General features: G+C 38.9%; 1 protein-coding gene across 1 annotated transcript; it reads left to right on the plus strand.

Moving 5' to 3' along the window:
* The first annotated feature begins 2,176 nt into the window (after positions 1 to 2,176).
* On the plus strand, positions 2,177 to 21,804 carry fam163ba (family with sequence similarity 163 member B, genome duplicate a). Its single transcript, XM_033976180.2, has 3 exons — positions 2,177 to 2,627; positions 19,006 to 19,121; positions 21,031 to 21,804. Exons 2-3 carry the CDS (start codon positions 19,029 to 19,031, stop codon positions 21,481 to 21,483), a joined length of 546 nt encoding a protein of 181 aa, XP_033832071.1. The 5' UTR covers positions 2,177 to 2,627; positions 19,006 to 19,028; the 3' UTR covers positions 21,484 to 21,804.
* The last annotated feature ends 819 nt before the right edge of the window (positions 21,805 to 22,623 follow it).

Consider the following 22,623-nt stretch of genomic DNA (forward strand, 5'->3'; position numbering starts at 1 on the left):
TACTTTCACAGAGCACTAATCTTCACTTGAGTTGGGCGACTTTGAATAATAAATGCTTTAAACTCCATACTGCCGCTCTAAGCATCGCCTTCAACTGGCCTTATCTGATCTGAGCCACAAGACTGAGCAGATGAAAGGGCGGATTGGGCTGTTATAGGCAGAACTCACAAACATCCAGTGATAGGTGAATGGAGTATAGACAGATCACATGTCAAAGGTTAAAGGTGAGGTGTCAAATAAATTCTGTATCATCATTGAGAAGATGTCATTCCAGAGTTTGCAGAAAAGACAAAGGGCAGCTGTGTATCTGTATGGCATTTGTGTTGGCTTTAAGTGTAGATGCACTACCACTAAAAACAATGAAACTGTTTGATATTTGGTATGACTTAAAACACAAGTGTCAAACTTAAGGCCCGGGAGCCAAATGCGGCCCGCCATGTCATTTTATGTGGCCCGCGACAAGGTAAATTTAAATGTATGACTGTCTTAAAATGTCAATTTATCAGGAGTTACGCATTTACACAGACATATTTTTTTTATATCTTTGCAAATCTGAGACAAACCATTTTGCTGATGTGACACCCCTGACTTAAAACAATGCATCTGCGAGTTATCAAGAAGTCAGCATTTTGTTCGCAAAAAGCCCACATGCAGATTTTTGAATTTGCAGATTTCTCATTAGTCATTTTATTGGATATCTGTAAATTAAACTTATTTATTACATTTTATAGCCTAGGAATCTATTTTTCTTTTCTGGTGTCTCTGCAGAATGTTGACAAATTGATTGGTGTCACTAAGTTAATTTCCTGAGACTGAGAAAAAATGATGTTGCTGAACAATCTCATATGTTTCCAAAGCTCCGTTGCAACAAGACATTTTACTTTTCGTGACTACCTGCCATTCTTGTTCTTTTATCTTATTGTAAACTCTAATCCACTGCCAAACAAAGGACCCCCTATTGTTTAAAAAAAACTAAAAAAAATAGCTTACCTCTGGTTGTTTTAGTAAGACAGCAGACTATCTAGCACCGACAAATCCTGTTTTTGTTAAGTTTAAACTAGTAAAATTGTTTGATCTTGTTAATTTGAACACAGCCGTAATGATGTACAAGATATAATCATAAGCTCCCCTCTTGTTTACAGATGTTATTCAAACAGAGAGAGTCAATATCATCTCAGACAAACAGGTATATTCAAAAAAATTAAGACTAGAATCAATAAAAAACATCATTGTATTTCTGTTCGATGGGGTTAGTGTGTGGAACAACCTTGATGATAAATTAAAAAGCTCCTACACAAGAGAAGCATTTAAAAAGAGGTATAAAACATGACTTTTTGAAAATTACAGGACTCAGGAATGATTCATGTGTACTGTTGTGGTTTGTAGTTTTTCTTTTGTTACACATTTAGTCATATGTTGTAGAACTGATGCTGCTTTTCTTTGAATTCTTGTGTGTTATTATTAATATGGGTTAGGCATTATTAGTGTTTTTTTTTTTCTTTACTTCAGCCTAAACCCTTTTGGTCATGATAGAGATGTTATGTACAACCTTATACAAGTTGAATAATGTTTGATTTGAATGTAATGACCGAATACATCTACAATCTTCATATTTTAATAGCCTACATTTTATTTGGGGAAAACAGGCACTAGTTTCCCAGCCTGATTTGGCATCCTGTGTCGATACTAATCCTAAGCAATAAACCACCAGTGCTGTAATTCCCTAACGCACATAGGCACAGTGGCATGCATTCAACAGCACGCTACAAGTACAAGATGTGTGGACCTCTAGCTCCTCTAAACCCGTGACTAAAGCGCCCTCTCCGTGGACGTTCACCCCAGGCAGCTGCGTTTGAATCACCGGCTCTGTAGCACCACCGGGAGCCACGTTCGTCCCATCCGTGCGTCGCTGTACACCACGAATCAGAGCCTGCACTTAGATCCAGCGACAGTCAATGAAATATTCAGCCTTTTACAGTTCTGACTGAGACGAAGCGACGGCACAATCGAAAGAGCTCAATGCGGACGTAGCAGCGCGCGGATGATCGTTACGCACTGGAGCACAATGAATGGGTTAATGGATTGAACGAGTAAATGCAAAGCTACGGATCGTGTGGACTAATATTTGACCTCAGCCTAATGAGAAAAGGGGAAAAGGGAAACTGCTTGTTGAAAATAAGATGCCGAGATTCGCTTGTTTCTTCCTTCCCTCGCGCACCCTGCCTTGGATGGTGATGAGATTTGCGTAGGAGTGCTTTATTTCGCGGACTGTGTGTTGGTTTTCCGTCACCTACCGTTCAAACAACTTCAGACAAGCGCCGTGGATCTAACTATACGACTGAGTGCGCTCAAAAGTACTTGTGTTGGACTACAAAGAATGTGGGCTATGGAAATAAAGTGCAGAGTAGATTTGATTTGCGACAGCTGAACGAAGAGTAGGGCCGACAATTCAGCTACAGCCACTGTTTGCATGTCGATGTTGGGCAGTTTTTTTGAATTTCCGAGTTTTTGGTTGCGTATTTACAGACTGAGGTCGAAAGAAACCGAATTATAGAGGGGTCGAGACCTGATCTCCCTGGAGTCACCAATACTGTATGTGGCCAGCTAGTTTCATTTTGTCTCTGAAGGTAAGGACAATATGAAGCTTAATTTTCGCTGAGCAATCTGTAATATGTATCTTATAAATGTAAGCTTGGTTAGATAAGTTTATCTTTAAATCTTCAACTGTTTTGCTTTTGAATGCTTAAGTAAACCAGCTTTATTACATTCTAAAGCATGGTATTATTTTTGTGTGGTGTGTAGAAGTGGTAATTAGAAAAATCTGATTGATGTACTTGTTAGTGGCCAAGTTATTAATAACATAAACACACCTGGGTAGGGAAACATGTAATGTTAAATTAACATTTTTGTTGACACAAACATCTTGTTTGCTGTACACTTCTTTCCAGTTAACTAATAGTATTTTCATAATTTGTTAAACAATACAGTTAATTGCAGGGAATTGATCACATTGGTAATGAAACAGGGTATTTAGCTCTGTGTTTTCTTATGGTCCAGTAGACAAATGGCAATTGCATTTGACTTGCCTGATGACTCAAATGTGGTTGGATTTCAGCACTCTGGACAGCACCACAGCTCTTTCATTGTATTGCTTTGAAGTAGAAATGTGCTTCTCTTCTTCTCATTCCGCTCTCAATATTTATAACTGGTTGCAATCTATATAGTGAATATTCAGCATAAGGTTGGTAGACCTATCTTGAAGTACAGGTATAAGGAGGTAGAAAGAGCTGACAGTCAAAGACAGCCTTGGAGGTATAGTTGATGAAAAGGTTGTGTGAAGTCTAAAGAGGAGCTTTGTATGGCAGACTGGCTTGGCTGGCTGGTCTGCATGCCACATGCTGACAAAACAGCATGGCTTGTGCGCTACAGCTACTGTCACCAACTGTTAGCCATGGTCATATCCAAACTGCTCACTCCTTTTTAGGAAGGGTGAAAATACACCGAAGGCACCGTTAAAGCTATGCAGAAAGGAAAATATTGGAATGACTGCATTAGACTATTTGGGGATAGATTCAACACATTTCAACACATTTCCTGTTTTGGGATAAAGCTATGCCGTCACATTACATCACTGCATAAACATAAATATGATAAAGAACACAACTGAACACAAATTTTGTATTAAAATTGTATTCTTGTTTAGCCTTATTACAGTTTGAGTATAACCTAACCCCTGGTAAATGAAATTTAAGTTGAAAGTTGAAATTCTAAATTGACAGTTAAAACACATGTCACCAGGATTGGGGTGGACAGAAAAGTATGCTGACTTCGGTTTGAGTGATATCTTTGTTATTACTTATTTTTTAGAATGACAAATCAAAATCTAGTAGCATAATTTGTGAAAGGGTAAGTACCTAAAGACTATTTTACTATTCTATTTTAATCTACCTACATTATGCGTGTGTGTGTGTATATATATATATATATATATATATATATATATATATATATATATATATATATATATATATATATATATATATATATATATATATATATATAGACACACACATGTATGTGTATATATATATATGAACTGATGTTGATTTGACACTATTATTCAATATTGTTCCATTTGTTGTTGTACTCATGAGTCATCACTACTACACATCAGTGACAGTGTACATGTTGCAGTCTCAAGAAGAAAACAATATTGAAAGCTAATCCTTGAAAATAAATCTGCCTGCACGTAAATGATATTCATTGTGGTTTTTTCTTATTAGCCACAACAATGGACAACAAGGAGGGGTTTATGTTCCTATGACGATACCCACTGTGACCCTTGCAACAACCTTGGCCCCCCAGGAGATCAGTCATACATGCACTGGACCACCACCCAGTTAGAGCATGTTTTTTTCTGTAACAAAGATGCAAATTAGAGCTAATAGAATAATTTGTCAGCATGAGAAGGCTAAAATTAACTGACAAAATCTTTTCTTTGTTCAGAAAGCCTAGATATCACCTTAATTACTTCTAAAATGCTCTGTCGGGAGGTGAAATCATGACGGATTGGCTGGAGGGAAGCGTCCAGGGAGGAGGAAGGGAAAAATGGCTGCCTCCAGTGATCATGTTAAACAGGCACCACCCGCCTGGCCCCTCCCCCTCGACAGCTACACCCCCCATTACACTGAGTGATTGTAAAATGTGAGGCTGGATGGTAGGGAGGCACTTGCTGATTTGTCCATGTGTTTCCATAGCACATGGGCTGCATTAGGGGTTGAGGTCTAGCGATAGGCTTCACACATCAGACATGATTTTCTCTCAATAAACTGACTCATTTGGACTTTCTCTGGTCCTCATCAGGACACTGTAATAAAAAAGACAACAAAAAATGATTCAGACTTAGTAACCATTTAACACCATAAACCTTTAATTAAAGCCACACTATGAAACTTTTTAGCCATAAAAGTATCTCCACACACCTCTTATTTGGTCTGGATGAGAGCCTCCTTCTGCTTGTTTCTATGGAAATCTTGTTCCTTTGCCTATAATATTTCACATTATGGCATAAAACGTATGTATGTCCATGGAGAATGCTCCAAAGTATGGTTTTAGCAATCTATTTCCATGAACCCATGCAGGTGGAATGCCACCTCTAAAAATGTACACCTTTATATATTAATATTAATAGGCCATTCCAATGTACATGGAAGTTACAGACAGAAAGTAGTTAAAGTTTTAACATGCAAAAACCTATATTTTATAATCTTACCACATGAAAAGCTCCAGTAACGGTAAAACATTTATCTTAAATCGTCTCGTTGCCATGGTAAGCACACAAATTGCTTCCTTTTGCAGTGACCATTAACGCTTAAGACCATAAAGATCAACCTTTCAGAACAATTTCTTTAGGTACACGTTCTAATAGCTCAGCACAGCTTCCATATCCTCCAATAACACCATGTTTATCACCTTCTTTTCTCTGTAGTCATACCGGGCCGTGAAAAAACATTATTCTTTGTGTCTTTATCGACACGGAGACTGGCTTTTGCACAGTGGATTAGGATCAGGATGTCAAATTGAAATTTCAGGAATTTAAGTTTTATACAATTGAGAAATACAGATCCTGTGGTAGATAAGAGAGTTGTCAAAAGAACAGAAAATCAGAATACTCATTTGAGCCGGTATCAATAGAAAAAAAGTCACATTCACAGGACAGAAATAAACCTTTCCTGAATAGCTTTAGAATGATTTTGAACTGTGAAACTGACTGTGGAACCTACCTGAACGACTGAGGAACTACATTGATATAAGGCCACATAGCAATACAAAAGAAAGTACTATGATTTCATGTTGAAAATAGTCTAAAGAAAGTGGTTTTAATTATCATTGTGGTATTGAAATTGGCATTAAGTATATTGCTTTGTATCAAAATCAAGTTTGAAGTTTTAGCATTGTATAGTGACAACACTAGTAGATAATAGATACTGAATCAAAAGTTGGTGATGTATGGATGGAAAAAACAGACTAAATGTGCAAAGGAATGTAAGCAATGTAAGGCTCAAGTAGAAAAGATTTCTTGTAGAGTAGAGAGATGAGTGAGCAGTTCTCAGCTTTAGAGTCGTCGTCATTGCCTGCGGTTGATAGTAGGTCCTCTCTCCCCTGTGACACACTCAGACTGTGTAGTGACAGTTGTGTAGTCCTTAAAAATCCCATGAGTGAACTTTGAATGTACAGAAGCCGTGCAGAGATCTCTCAGTCTGCTGTCAGTGGAGCTTTGCAAAGCCGTAGTAGTGCTTGTAGGGGGTGTTTGGGTGAGCCTGTCCGCGCTCCCTAAGGCGATGTAGAGAGGGGCCCCAGAGCACTCAGAGGGAGACACAGATGGGAAGCCAGTGCTATGCAGAGGGCAACAGAGGAGACAGAAGGTGGAAGAAAGGCTCTAAAGAAAAGCAGCAAGATGAGAAAAAGCCCAGGCATATAGGAACTGGCTGTGTGCCGAGAGCACAAAGACATATAGGGAGATGAAGGGAGCGTTGAGCTGCCCGGCACAGCTGCTCCTCTGGGCAGACTGTAGACATGATTTATGGAGTGCTCTGGCCCAGGCAGCAGCCGTATGTCTGTCATATGTGCACATCGGCACCAACCACAGCAGCTGGCCTCACATAGCGCCGAGAGCTGAGATAACCAGGTTACAATGTCATAATATGAGTTAACCTTCAGGACAGCACCTCTTGTTGCACTACATTTACCCTGGCATCAGTCCAGGTGTATGTGCACATCTGCGTGTCTCCAAAGGCTACTGCATTGTAATACTTATGACATGTCAGATGAAATATCCATTACACTGTATGGAACATTATGAATGATTAAGTCACATGCCCTTGACAGTGATCATCTATACACTGTCTGCATTCAGCCTCCCTCCTCCTACCACAGCCCTGTGCTTCTTTAGGTGTGGTCCCTCTCCCAAACTGGACAACTATGTAACTACCTAACATATTTTTCATTTGTTATCAACATTCCAAATAGGGAATGTAACGTTAAAATTGTATTACATCTTTTTTTTTTGTGTAATTTTATATTGTAATATTTTTTAGCAGGTTTTGAAGGATAGCTGAAATTACACACATAATGATATTGCTTTGGGGTAATGGGACTTCTAAAAAGTCTTATTCTGGGACTATCTCATTGTCTAATTCCAGAAAGCTAATTTAGCAGTGTCTCATATAATTTGGGAGGAAGACAAGGAGTTACAGCTATCAGACAACACTGTGTCATTCAGAAAAGAACCTGCACCAGACGCACAGAGATGTGTGTGTTCACTAATGAGGACAGAATGCAGTTTTTTTTGTCTGGAAGATTGAGAAATGTTGGACTGCTATAACAATATTTATGTGTGTGATTAGCTGGTCCTATAGTTTGTCAAAAAAATAACACTAAGATGGTTTTGTCTTCATTGTATAGTGCGTGGTGCATTTATATTATATCAAGAAGATCTGACAGAGAGCTAGTGAAAAACATGACAGATAAAAAAAAAAAATCTTGACATGTTTCAAGAGCTTCCTTGTTGAAATATTGCTACAGTGTCATAGTAATAATATAAACCAGTATGTAGCATAAAGGTTGTAGTTGTAATTGACCATTATCTTGACCATGCCTCAAATATGATCTTGTCTGATCTCCAAGTTAAGCAGGGTTTGGCCTGATTAGTACTGGAATGGTAAACTGCTGGGAAAACCAGGTGCTATATGGGCAGGAGTGGCTTTACTGCATACTGTCATTGGGTCCTTTAGGTAAGACACTTAACCAACCTTACCTTTGTATTTATTTATTAAAGAGACAACACATAATAAAAACATATAAACATATAACCATAAATATGCAAGATTATAGCCAAAGCTAATTTCCACCCTTAGTACCCTGCTCGGGCAAGACAAGCAACACAACCGACGCAATTCATAAAGCATCACCAAGATACAAAAGACAACTGCCACATGCTGACATCTCACACTCGTGCACTCTGAGACACAGGCAAGGCTGGCAAGATTGTGCAGGTTAGCAACTGTATAACTTGCATTATACAACTGTCCTTTTATTTTGCTGTGTTTATCTTGTGGCCTTGAGACCCAGTGCTGTCAGTCATCTGTCTCAGGCCCTGGGGTCACTATGGAGCATCTGTGATTGGCTGATAGCTGTGATTGAATATGCCACTGTGTGCTGCCACTGGTCTGGCCAAGTCTGTCTTGTACTGTGTTGAATTGGCTTTGAATAATTCTAAACGATCATTGTTAAATCTCAAGTGGTTTTGAGCACCACTTAACCGTGTCTGGTGTGAAATAGTTCTACTGAAAAGGAGATGGACGTGTTATGTCTGAACCCAAATCAACTTAGCAATAGCAACATTTTTATAAGAAATGGTTATTCTCTTACACAACTTTTAAATATTGTCCCTGAGTTGGTGTTTTGGAGGCACTTGTTGGTTTGGTACAGTAATGGTCTTATAAGTGTTAGTGATCATAAAGGGAGTAGTTGAAACTGAAGTGATTAAAGATGAGGGTCATTGAATGTCTGTACTAAGTTTGGCTCAGGCTCCTGTGGAGATTTTGCCCTTCCACATGCAGATGAGGGTTGTTATTAGCACAGCAGAGCTTAGGCCCGTGTAAGGCACAGAGGAGCAGGACATGCTTTGACACAAATGACAGCATGTACTCATATGTTGTTGACAATTCTTAAAAGGAACATGTCAAGAACAATAATTACCAATCAAAATTTCTCAAAAATAATTTAGCATTAAAGATTAACAGTATTATATTATAATATTTGCCTTAACGAGTACCAACAGATCTAAATCTGGTTCATAACAGGACTATGCCTGGTCTAAACTAGGACTATAATGGGTTTAACATAGGATCATTGCTACAGAAGTTCTAAACAAATAATCCAAAGGTAAATAAAATGTGTATAAGATTGACTCCAAATTAAACAAACAGGAGTTAGAACATTAAACCAGCATCCTAAATATGTCTCACCAGCGCTTATTTTCAAAGAGATTAGTTCACTGGCAAAACGCCAACTCTTATGTGTATGTGACCCATACTGAACACTCATGAATGCACTTCTTATATGATTAGTTTGCTCATACTACTATGGTCCTGTATTTTCTACGGTCTGCTGTTAAGAACAAAACTTACTCTTCTTACAAAGGTTGTACAATGTATCAATATAAAATTGAAATTGCAATTTGAGTTGGCACAATTATGAAATTGAAAAGGCTGCTGTTATTTAGATATATCTTATCTGCAAAAATATACTGAAAAAAAAAAATGTATTTAGACCTCTACAATCACCCTCAAAATTTTGATTGGATTCACTCCATATTCAGTCTTTACTTAATTTTTAATGCTGCTGGAATTGTTTATGATATCAAAGTAGTTTTTTCTCCAGAACTCATTCAGTCATTTCTTTATTTATTTCGAGCAGAATAATGTAGCTTTGCTTTCACAATCAACTTACAAGGTCCTATTTATTATAGAGATGTGTTTTTGTTCTATAGAATTTTTCTTTCATCACTTCATCAGTTGTTTTCTCAGTAGATGTCTTATTATCTGATATTGCTGGATGCTTTGTTCATTCCTGTGCCTGTATCTATGGAGTCAGGTTAGCAAGGCCTCGGTAAATCCACTATTGATCGCGCATGCTAAGGTACTCAGGTCATGAACAAGATTTAGTGTGAGTCCAGAGATGAGACGGCACATTATCAGGGGTGCTTCATAACTTTGACAGACTTTTAGCCTTGTACATCAAGCACAAAGATTTTTGCTACAAATACATTTGGAATTGATCCAAACTGAATAGAGAAACACTTAAAGAAACTGTAGTCTATGCTCTTCCAGGTTTAAAAAAGTACAATCGCAACTGAACCTAAGTTGCCAGTGTCTTAAGCTGTACATTGAGGGCACGTACAAGTTGTTGTGTTTTTTTGTTTTTTTTTCCTCAGTATGGACAGGCCATGCCACATGTAAATGCTCAGAACCTCCAGAATTTAAGGTTTAGGTAGTGAAGATTCTCCAGATGAGTGGCTCAAGTGGGGGTCATTCTGCTTTCTGATTGGATAATTGTTTTGAGAACCAAAAACATCAAATTATAATATAAACAGCCTGGTCTTCATGTCCATTGTTTCTCTAATTATGAATAAATTAACATCAAAATTGTTATCAGTAAAAGCAATGTTAGATTTGAATATGTCTTTCTATCTTTGGACACATAGGTCATGTTTATGGAATTTAGTCCTATGTACGGTTACTTTAAAAGACATATTAAGGTGCTGGATGCTCTTTAAAATGGGAAGCATGCTCCGTTGCACTGTGGTTAAAGTTACAGTGGACATCTTACATCAGCATTTGCAATTTGAACTGAGAGAACTAAGCAAGGTCATTTAGATGGATGAGACATTTAGCGAGCTGTGTAATTAAATGAAGAGAGCTCCAGGTCACTAAAGTTTTATTTTTTTATCTCAAATGTCCTCCATGTGCACCTCTCATCTCCACAAAAGCCATTATATGTGATGGGATGTTCACAAGGGTGCACTCTTAACACAAATGCTGCCCAGATAACACAGCTGAAACTGGAGAGCGATAAAGAATAAGTATGCAGGATTTATGTGTTAACCATGTGTGGATGAGACAAAACACAACTCTGGTTATGTTTTTGATGAGAAAACAATATTAACATAGATCAGAAAATACCATAATATGGGCCCTTTAAGAACTGACAAATTATTGAAAATTAAATAGATAGAATGATAGAGTAGACTGTTCTCTATGCATGCCCTCTTTGTGAGCTGCTCTTATGTAAAGGTGCAGTATACCTTTTTTTGGTAAGGGGCTAAACTACTGCTTATCTCCATCGCAATGTTATAGTCTGGAATGTTCCACAATGGTGCAGTGACCTTATCTATCTTACATTGATTTAATTTCCGGTATTATCTAAGCATAAATAAGCGTGCATACTAGCGCCATTGCCCATGCATAAATATCACCACTAACCTCACGTGCTTGTCTTTATTATAGATAAGTTTAATGTCATAGTGTGGAACATTCTAGCCTATTAACAACATTCCTCTGAACATAGTGCACCTTTAATGTTTTATTATTATTATTTTTATCTTAAAAGGCCCATATTATGCTATTTTCTAATCTTACAATGTTGTTTCCTCATCAAAAACAACACACAAATCCTGCATGTATAGACTGAGTTCTTCTCTCAAACGGGTTCCACCTTATGATGTCCTGTGGTCATGTGAGGAAGTGCTCCACTGTGTTTTTAAACTCCATACACCTTCACTAGAATCATTGTGAAGATGGAGGTGGATACTTTCAGCCCTGGACATGCAATTGTCACAAAATGACATAACAAGGTGGAGTAGAGCATTTTGAGCTTTGACGATGCAGACAACCTAATAATGTAGGATTACTCAAACATGTATGAATGAAACAAAACACACCTCCAGATATGTTTTTGAGGTGGTAACAGCATTCTAACATGGATTAAATTCCACATTCAATTTTGAGTAATCTAGGACCTTAAATAAAGCAGTCTGCCTGATCTATCCGAGCATAGGAGAGACATTCACAAACTCCATCCACCATTATGTAAAAAATAATCAATATTGTCCCAGTCTATGCAAAATGACAAGTGAAACTGAAATGCTGACTTGTTTATCCAATGAAGTATGTTGAATAGTAATAATTATGAAGTATGTTGAATACTAATAATTACTTTGAACCCATTTCTGTCCCCACTTTGCTGCAGCCTTCTCCACTCTCCCAGTGCTGAGTTCCTGTAGCTTTTCTGTCTCCATGATTCAGGGTTTCAAGGTCAAGGCAGGGGTCGAGCTACACCCGAGGCAGCTCTCTGTTGTCATTATTCTTCCCGGACACAACTGGTGGGTGTAGGGAAACGAGAAAATGGTGGCAAATGGATTTCATTGTGTGGAGCTCGAAATGTCACGCTGGATAGGGGAGAGCCATGCAGCGGTGTGAGGGGGCGCGGAGGTGATAGTTCTGCTTCTGCTGCAGTCAGGCCTGCCATACTGAAGTATAGTGACTGCGCTTAAAATGGAATTTGTAAGATGAACGAGAGAAGATGGCACTGTTTTAGGGGTGAAAACACATTGGATTTCAAAATGGCTACTACACTCTGAACTACTGAAATGTTCTTTTTTAGGTTATAATCTAGAAACTCACCTTTTGTCATACCCTATGCAGGAAAGTAGTGTCACTATAAAAGTGTAAGTGTTTGATAATCACTGATCACTAAGTAGCTAGAAATGTTCCACAGTATTAAGTTAAGTTCTCTCTTTTATCATTCATTTATTTACAAGTAATTTATTGTTCAAAAATGACCATGAAAAACATGTAGCCTTACTGTGCTAGGTCTCTTCTAAACAGATCTGACCTTTAACTTGACCTGGTGATAATCAGATAAGTTTTAAGCTATAGTGTGGAGGCAAACCAATTTCATCTCCATGGAGCCAAGCTAGTGGCAAAGTTACACAGTGCATATTTAAGGTATATTTCATTTTCTCAACATAGTCAACCTGTCAGGAGGACCCTGTGAACAATATACAGATATAATACATTGCTTATTTTCTTACAAAGGTGCAAAATGTTCTGTTTCCCATGCAGCACTTGCCATCTATCACACTCAGAGTGAATAGTTGCTACATTCTGGTCATTTTGGTCAAGGCCACATTTCTTCTCTGTAGCCTTCTTTTATCTAGGAATGTATGACTCCCCATGAAGGGAGGATTATAAAACACTGGTGCTATCTTACTTTGTTAGACTCTGCTTTAGACTCTGCAACCCGTTCGACTCTGCTTTGAATTTTGCTGGACACTGCCTTTAATCCGACTGTATTGCTGTAACCAACAATAAAGATCTACAGAATGATTCCCATGCCACTGCACCTGTTCTTCGTGCAGCAGAACAGAAACTGACAACCCTTTTTCAGAAGGGAAACCAAAGCCAAAGTCTCAATTCAACGGTTGCACATTTTGAAGTACTATTCGAAGTACCCGGCTGACAAAGGGTGCTCCTCCATGTAACCCCCATCGACCGCAAAGGCCGTGTCGAAATGGAACAGGTCTACACCCCAGAGCGTACATGAACCGCTGTCTGTGTGCTTACATTGCATTGCCTAGTAACCATGACGGCTGCTGACTCACAACCTAAACATGTAAAATGGACACTGAAATAATTACAGTTTTATGGTTATTCTTTATTATTTCATTGCAGAAGAGTCAAGGTATCGTCGTCGTCATTTAAATTGAATTAAGTAAGGAATCGGTGCAGCGTTTGCAATGATGAGGTCACTGTATCGGTCCGTTGAGGTGAAGAAGGAGCTGAGCCGGAAGGCAAAGCTCTTGATTTACCGGTCAATCTATGCTCCTACCCTCACCTACGGTCATGAGCTCTGGGTAAGGACAAGATTACGGATACAAACGGCCGAAATGGGTTTCCTCTGTAGGGTAGCTGGGCGCACCCTTAGAGATAGGGTGAAGAGCTCAGTCACACAGGAGGAGCTCGGAGTAGAGCCGTTGCTCCTACACGTCAAGAGGAGCCAGCTGAGGTGGCTCGGGCATCTGCTCAGGATGCCTCCTGGATGCCTCCCTAGGGAGGTGTTCTGGGCATGTCCCACTGGGATGAGGCCCCAGGGGAAGACCCAGGACACACTAGAGGGACTATATCTCTCGGCTGGCCTGGGAACGCCTTGGGGTCCCAACAGAGGAGCTGGAGGACGTGTCTGGGGTGGGGGAAGTCTGGGAGTCACTGCTTTGACTTCTGCCTCCGCGACCCGGCCCCGGATAAGCAGAAGAAAATGGATGGATGGATGAAGTAAGGAATTAATCTTTCCCTTTGAGTATCAATAGGCAAATGTTCTAGGTGATTTTTTTTTCCCAATATTAGCTAGCATTACATAACTTCAAGAACTATACCTTGCTTCTCCCGTATCCTGCTCAGATGCACGCTTCGTTCACAGCCGATCTCCATGGAAATACTGGAAACGCAGGGCACATTTGTGGGACAGTCGTGGGGTGCATGAAATGGGACAGGCCTTGTCACACCAGGAGTGACATAAGTGCCTTTCAAATGCAGCCAACGAAGTGTGCAACCATCAACTTGAGACACAGCCAGGAACAAAAGAACATGGAAACTCACAGAAAGACTCCACACAATCCAGTTAATAGAATGTTGTACTTTCTTGTTATTAGGCAAGTTGACTTTACATTTTGAATTTTTTCCGATCTTCATCTACACTATTTTGAGAGAGGAGTCAGCTGGCTTCACTCACCACTGTTTTCCACTATGCCCTTCACACTGTGAATACAAACTGAAGGCAGGTGTAATTACCTGGCTGTCAAACTGTCTGACAAATATCTAATACACAGTGACCATAGCTATAAACCAAAACAGTACAGCTACACTGAGATCATACACAGTTTCTATACATAGTTTTTTTTCAAATAGGTGGAAGCTTCATGTTTATTTTTAGAAGTTGACATTAAAACCAGAATTAAAAGGGCCTTTCTTGGAGTTTGGACGTTCTCGCCATAAGGCTGCGTGTTAGTTTTAAGAATGACAGGCTAAGATAGAGATTTTAACACCAGTTTTTAAAAGTGACAACAACAAATAAATCTTCCTCACATTTTGACAGAAAACTTCTACCCAAACTTTGACTCTGAAATCAAGTTTGCTACGGGTAATTTCCCTACAAGTGTCTGTATTTATAAGCATCCATCTTTGACAGCTACACCAGTAAGCAAGCTCATCCCGTTTGTTCTCTTGTGTATGATGCCGATCCACCACCTACTGTGCTCTTCGCCCCTGTTCCACCCAGAACCTGTCAACACCCATTATACGCAGCAAGCCCTTTGCTGCCACCTCTGCCATGTCCAATCAAAGCAGGACAATTTATATAAATGTCTGGCCATGTTAGCTTGTACCCCAATTATTGCCTGCAAGTGCAAATACATCTACATGTCGCCATTGCTCTCGTGGGCCTAAGGTTTGGTAACCGGTAAAAACAGCTGACTAGACAACATTTGTATCATTCTATTCTTCACCCCTGTATGTTTGTGCATGTGTAGCTAAATAATTAATAAACTTGCTGCAAAACATCTTTCACGTGGTGATCTGATTAAGGATGCCCCAGGAGATATGCTTGACTGGCCTTTCTCTATGCCTTGTGTGGTGACTAATGCTGTGTAGGGATTTTCACTAATGTGTTCAACTTTGGCCTGGAGAACTACAAGGGACAGTGCTATGAGTCGTGGCATTTAGTGTGTATGGCTATGCGCTATGTAAATGTTTTACGAATGAGGTGTTTAGTATGCAGAATGTGAAAGTGAGTTCTTGTTAAAGTGCTTTCTTGCTCGTGCATATGGGCAAGGGGTTAATCACTGGACTCATTTTGAAGAAAGGCTGTTGTACTTAATACATAATTACCTTCGAGGAATTTGTGAAATTATCTTAGACTTATAGTTCTATACAATGTGTTTGTTTTTTGTTGGAAATGTCACCTTCACTTATAAATAAGATAAACAAATAAACCGCAAAACCTTATGTTACTCTAAAGTATTCAGCATTTAAATATGAGGCTATCTATATTATGTAAATTTGACATGGTATTGTGAATTCACTCTATAATGTAGAATAGTATGCTGACCCACAGCCACACAGCCCAGCTCTTTGTTGTTGTCAGTTGTATTGATTGCGCTGGTGGACTCTGGCCTGCAGATTGGATTACAATCCAGCTGTGCTCCAGCCTGAAGGGAGAACGTCGCTTGTATTTGTATCCATGCTTGGACTCAGAAATGTCTCTGGAGAGACACTTCACAATAAAGTGTAATATAGTAGAGGCAAGTTGCCCACAGAGGAATTTAGCCCATGTTAGATGCTGCAGGGTAAAAAGGTCAGAGTTGTCATTCAGATAGTTAATAGAGCCCACTCACCCCCCAGTACGGCCTGTGCTGATGGATTCTGACACAGACATTTTTACTGGTTGAGAAAGTATTAGTAAGCCAAAACATCAATCTAAATGGCAACGTGGAAAAGCACTTGGGCCTAACACTTTGCCCCAGTTGGGCTGGTCATGTATAATTACTGCATGTGTCTCTTTTGTATAATAACTATGGGTTCTTATTTTTCTGTATTTTTACTGGAGGGTGTGTCTGTGTCATAAAGTTGAGCTGGATCTTGACAAGCAGGCCTACGCTGCTGTGTGCTTGCTGCTGATAATGGCTTTCACCATTGAGTCATAGCTTAGCAACAAGCCTGCTGGACTATTTTTGGTCCCAGGCAATTATCCACAATGCACTGTAGTCCTATGACACTTCCACATTGTGGATGTAATGAAGGAAAGAGGGTGTCTGCCCCGTGCCCACAACAGTCATAGATCTGGGCTCATTCAAAGTCTAAAACCAGTAAGTCATCTTACATTATGATTGATTGGTGAAATGCTATAGAATCTACAAAGACATTCTGTACAGACACCACATAAGAGTAAAGTGACATACAAAGACTCTTATAACACAAATGTTATAATGTTTATACAAGTATTGGTAATGTCTGTAGGCCGGTACTATTTTCATCAGCATCGCAAATCACTTGTCTGTAATTTATAATCAATTAGATCTGTTAATGTCTGTTGAGTGTTTAAACAGTGTCACATTGTAATGTACCACTAGAATGTGGTTGAAAGGTGTGCCTATCTTAAAGATTAGCTTACTCCGCATACTCCGTTTTACAGTAAATATAAGGAAAATCATCAGAATCTCCATCACTATTAGCAACCTGTTTGTTTGGCTTCAATGGATTTGGGAGTTGGCACAGATTGTGAAAGCTCAATAAACGTTTTCCACACCAAGATGAGAAGACTGAACAATGAGAATTATTTGTGACATTTTGAATGGCTTTACAGCTTGTGATTAATGTGCAGCACTTGTGAGGGATAAAACAAATGTTGAAAGGCTGTAGTCATAATCCAGCTGCTGCAGTCTGAAAAGATATAATTAAAGCAATGCATTGATCTGATAAATTGAGAATGGGGTCAGCTGAGTCTCAAGTCCCTCACGTGGCTGTGGATATTCTGAAGTATTGACTGTATTAAGACATGTGGAGGACAGAGAAGGGGAGCACATCATTACTGCTCCAACACTGCTATGACTGCGCACAATCTGCTCAGGTGCACAGGAGCCCAACCGTAGCATTAGCATCATATCAATGTCTCCATTTGCACACACCCTGACCTCAGCTGTGTCGAAGGTTCAGCTGTGAAATAACTGATTATGATGCTGAGCTGGCGGAATCTCAAATGAAATAATGCCACTGCTAGTTTACATACCTTTAACCTTGCCAATTTCAAATGTCCTTCTCTGTCCTTCCACCATGATCTTGGGGATAGGTTTTGAAAAAGTGATGCATCATTAAGCAGGTAGTGAGATGCAAGCTCAAAATTACACTTTAGTGCTGTTAACTTATGATGTTTTCTCAGATGTGGGTAGTACTCAGTTACATATACTTGAGTAGCCTTTTGACACCATATTTTTACTTTTACTTGAGCAATATTTAGAATGAGTACTAGTAATGGTGTAAATGTGTTGGTTACTATTTTCCCTGTGAATAGAAGTGACAAAAGCTTTAAAAACTTTATGTTGACATTATTACCGGTACATGTTTTGTTTTCTTTGTGTCTATTCTTTGGAAATACCAGAATTTGTGCATTATTAAATGCAGACAAAACAATATATATACAGCTTTATACTTCTAATTCAGACATTAGATACAAGCTGTTGCCTCACTGTACTGTGGCAGGATGTATGTACAATAGTTCAATCAGGGCAGTTTGTCCAAATATTCTTAGTAAATGCAGGATTTCTGTAAAAAGTGACTATAAAACAAATAATAATAATAATAATAATAATAATGATAATAATAATATAATAATAATAATAATAATAATAATAATAATAATAATAATAATAATAATAATAATAATAATAATAATAATAGTTTGCTCATTGTACACTACGAGTCATATTGTTCAAAAGTGATTTTTATCAGTGGATTTGAGTTTGGCTTCTCACAATAGAAGTGATTTAGTGTTAAGAAGAACCTCATGTACCTCTCCTGATAATTGTGTGATAGCTCTTTATCAGTTTATCTCCCAAATCCATCTGTATCCTCTCTATCATCCCCTGCTGTTCATTCTGTCTGCCTGCTGTCTGTGATGGGTTTTCATACCTTTTTATTGTTCAACATGAACTTGACTTCGCCATAAACCCATTACCTCCATTATTTTACTCATATCCTTCCATCCTGCTTCTGCCGATTTTTCCTGACAAATATTGTAATTAGATTTGCATTGCATGTTTTAAAAGTAGATTTCTGTGCACATTGCAAATAACTGAGAAAACACTGAAATCTAATATAAGAATTCCATGAATCTCAGAATATGATGTCTAAGCAACAGCTACCACAAGGTTTTTCAATAAACAGACTCGATATGTTGTTGTTTTTCAGGGGACATTGTAACACCTTAATCATTTTGCAGGAATCTTTTACACCTTTCTAGAAATGGATTTTTATTTGCCGCTGTATCCACCTAATTCAAAATGAAATTGATCAATATTTGCAAACTAACACACATTGTGGTCAACATTTTTTTCTGTATCTAATCCTTCATCCCTGTTCTCTGTCTTCTTAGATACTTGACTTCTTGTCTGCGTATCTGAGCACTGTTCAGTGTTGATTCTATTACACCTCTCATAACTAGTGGATAATTCAATAAGCACTGTGGAGATGACACACATTTATAATTTAATGACGCCACTGTACTGATGAAATGTGTGCCTCCCTCTCCTCTTCATATCACCTACCTTTCCTCCTCTCTTTTCCCCTCTGGCACCCTATGACCCTATGTGTGTGTTTGCTTGTGTATGTGCAGGGTGTTGATGGAGAGCCTTTCGAATGACAGCCGGGACAGTGGTCATCACTGGTGGAATCCTAGCAACAGTAATACTACTCCTTATCATCGCGGTACTGTGCTACTGTAGGCTGCAGGTAAGAAATGCACTGATTGGTCCTAGTGCCACTGGTTTCTAGGGACAGGTGATATGCCAAAAAAAAAAAACATACCATGATTTTCACTGAGTCTGGTGATGTTTTATGGACTTAAATGGTGTGTACAAAAAGTCTGTATTTTTACCTGTAATCAGGGAAAAATGCAAATGGAGCACTTTTGAGTTCTCAGACAAGAAGACTTTGGCTTAATGTATTTATAAAGCAAGCCTGATTAAAGCAAAAAATACAACTCAAGGTACGTTTTTGATGAGGGGATATCAGTATAACATGATTAAAAGCTATAATATGTAAGTAGATTAAAAAAAATCTACTTTGCATAAAATGCACCCTTTGAGAGAGAGTTTGTAGTTCACTGTGATTGGTTGAACCTGTCACTCATTCAGAGCACAACATAGGTTGACCAATATGAAAGGTGTACATGGGAAATTCCAGTGCACGAGGTATGTGTGTTTGAGTACTGAACTGCATTTAATAGAAAATTAGAATAATTAATTATAATAACCTTTTTCAGTTTTATTGTATAGCCTCCACTATCCCAACTTCATGCACTGAATGATTGAGATATAAACCTTATGTAATTAAAGAATCAAGAAATGAAAATAAAGTAATTACTAAAACTGTTAACATCAATGCACTCCTAAACAGATGGAATAAAACTCCAACAGTGCAGTGTTACTTCATATAAATACATCTTCCACTGTAGAGGAAGAACGGCTAAGCGACTTGGATCTTAAAATGGTTATGAAGTCTTTCCTCTATGGCTCAATTAGTGTTGCAGGTTTTCTGAACAGCATGTAGCACCATGTCTAATTTCATTTGGTGCCAGGATGAGTTATGAGTCACTCTCTGCAGACAAAAATATCTGTGGAGCTGCTATATACATTCTAGATTTGGTAATTTGGTAAGATTGTAAATAATTAATTTAGCCATCTGTCACTTAGTCGAATAGATTCTCCTACACAAGTGTTAAGAAAGTGAGTGCTGTCCTAGAGTTGTGAAGGAAGTATTTATCATCAATGCCAGATCTAAGACATCAGTGTGGGTTATGTTATATTGTAACAAAACACGACATACTCTGGGTTATCCACAAACAGAGAAACTGGGGTAAGCTTGTGTGCACTGTAGGGAATACAAAATCCCCCAATAACAAAGGCATTGAGTCTTTATTACATATACACAGTGACAACACACTGTGAAACATTTGTCATGTGATTATGGGAAGAGCACACTACTCATTATTGGATTGTGTAAGTAAATACTTAATTGATAAATAGACAGATAAATCCACATGAGTTTATCTGTGCTCCTATACTGTTAGACAAAATATTACCAGAATTTGATACTTACAAAGGCTTTAGGTCATATGCATCAGATTGCATAAATCAAAGTACAAAACCCTGTGAAAGGGTCTTAAATTTATGAAAGTCTTCTATTGTCTTTTATAAACACGTGTTGTGTGTGTAGAATCCTATTAATACAAATGAAGCAGCTGAATGGAGTTTTCAGATGTTGAGTTATTTTGTCCATTGTTATACACTATTCAGACAGGCATTATGCTGCTATTACTGTCCTATCATTATGCATTTATGCAGTGTCTGACAAGAGTGTAATGCCTTAGTAAGTATTCTAAGTATTTTTTACAGTTAGATAGGGAGGGAGCGCCATGTGAAAACTTACATGTGCCAAGAGAGAAAGGGTACTCTTCAATCCATACAAAGAACTTTGTTTTGTGTTTCTATAATAGCACCATTTTAGAACATTATGCTAGGCCATTGCTATTTCAGAGTATGGATAAGGTTGACCCACTGTATTCCTGAATGACTGCTTATTCAATTTTGTATTTCATATGGCACATTTCACTGACTGCTTTTCTCTCTCTTCTTTACAGTATTATTGTTGTAAGAAGGAGGAATCCGAGTCGGAGGAGGAGGAGCCAGACTTTGCAGTCACATCCCGCCTCCCTCCAGTCCACTCTAACCACAACATTGTGGCGGCCACCGCTGCTGCCTCGGCCATCCCTAATGGCCCCGCCCTCTTCTCCACACCCCCTATGGCCAGGAAACTGACACGCTCACAGACCTTCTGTCCCTCATGTACACACTATGAGCTGCCCTTTTACCTGCAGCCCCCACAGCCTCAGCCCCCGCCGCCCCAACTGCACCACCAGCCAGATGGGCTGAGAAATGGAGGGGAGCGCATCAGCTACCGCAGCATCCAACAGCAAGAGCTGGACCTGCCTGTGCCTGTGAACATCACAAACTACCGCAAGCCTCAGTTGGCCCGCTCCGTCACCATGAGAGACATGTTCCAGCGCAGCTGTAGCATCAGCACTGATGTCTAGCTGTGGACAGTGTGTGTTGACATGGGGCTGAGAAGTCAGGGACCTGCCACAGTCTTCTCTCATGTAATATAGTGTCTACTGGTCTGCCCTCACAATGGAGGACACAGAGGGCTCTCAGGACTGGATTCTATGGTACTATGCGCTGGTCCCGGACCTTAAACTCATTTTAAGTTGAAGTAATGTTATACTGTAAACTTTTATTGTTTTCTTTTTAAAATGTATCTGTCTGAATTCTTAATTGCCCTACTTTCTCTGACCCGTAGATGATTGATTGCCACTATGTCAAAAACATGAGCAGGATTTTCTCTGCTATAGCTGCTAAAATCTGATTCGGACTAGTGTGCTGTGTTGTGTGCTGGATGATCTGTTGGCAGATTAAAGACCAGTGGGAAGGGAAAGCTGGGTGACCATTTTGAACCAATGCCATACAAAAATGCTTAAGACATGAAGGGCTTGCTGAAGACGAAACTCCCTGCTTGTTTTCCACCTCATTTTGAAGCCCTTTTTTTGATGCTAATGTAATGCCATAGAGTGCTGTGGAGCCTAAGAAGGCCTGTCTGTGTGGAGGGAAGAGGTTTGCTGCCAAAGGGGCTCACATGTTTGTTTTGTGTGCATGCTTGTATCTATCTTTTTTTGTTTTTTAGGATTTTTTTCTTCTATCAATTTTTTACCCTGTGGTGGGTTGCAATAATCTATATTTTTAAGTGAGAGGCTATTCAGTTCATATTTCATCATCGTCATGGTCAAGGTCCATTCATATAAATTATTTACAAGAGAAAGAAGGTTTAGTAACTTTATTTTTAATGAAATTTTATTTTGTGGACATTTTGAATATGTAATACTACAATGACAAGACATACTATACAATGACGATATGTTTTTCTTAATGTTTTTCTTTAGTTCCTCATGTCATTTAAGGTGTGTGAATATTACCATTGCTCTTGACTCCATCCAGTGGTACAATGTCATACTACAATTGGAAAGAAATGAGCAACACTCAATCTAAACCTGTTACATTTGTCACCTCTCTCTCTCTCTCTCTCTCTCTCTCTCTCTCTCTCTTCTCTCTCTCTTTCTCTCTCTCTCTCTCTCTGTCACTCTCTCTTTATTTATTTATTTTAGTTCTTCAAATTTTGTATC

This window comes from Periophthalmus magnuspinnatus, chromosome 12, assembly GCF_009829125.3.
Source record: "Periophthalmus magnuspinnatus isolate fPerMag1 chromosome 12, fPerMag1.2.pri, whole genome shotgun sequence".
Classification (NCBI taxonomy): Eukaryota; Metazoa; Chordata; class Actinopteri; order Gobiiformes; family Gobiidae; genus Periophthalmus; species Periophthalmus magnuspinnatus.

What these genes read in the sequence shown, in the direction of transcription:
- fam163ba (XM_033976180.2), top strand. Translation starts at nt 19,029, where the DNA reads ATGACAGCCGGGACAGTGGTCATCACTGGTGGAATCCTAGCAACAGTA. An exon ending in TGTGCTACTGTAGGCTGCAG is followed by an intron (nt 19,122 to 21,030) that starts GTAAGAAATGCA and finishes TCTTCTTTACAG; the next exon opens with TATTATTGTTGTAAGAAGGA.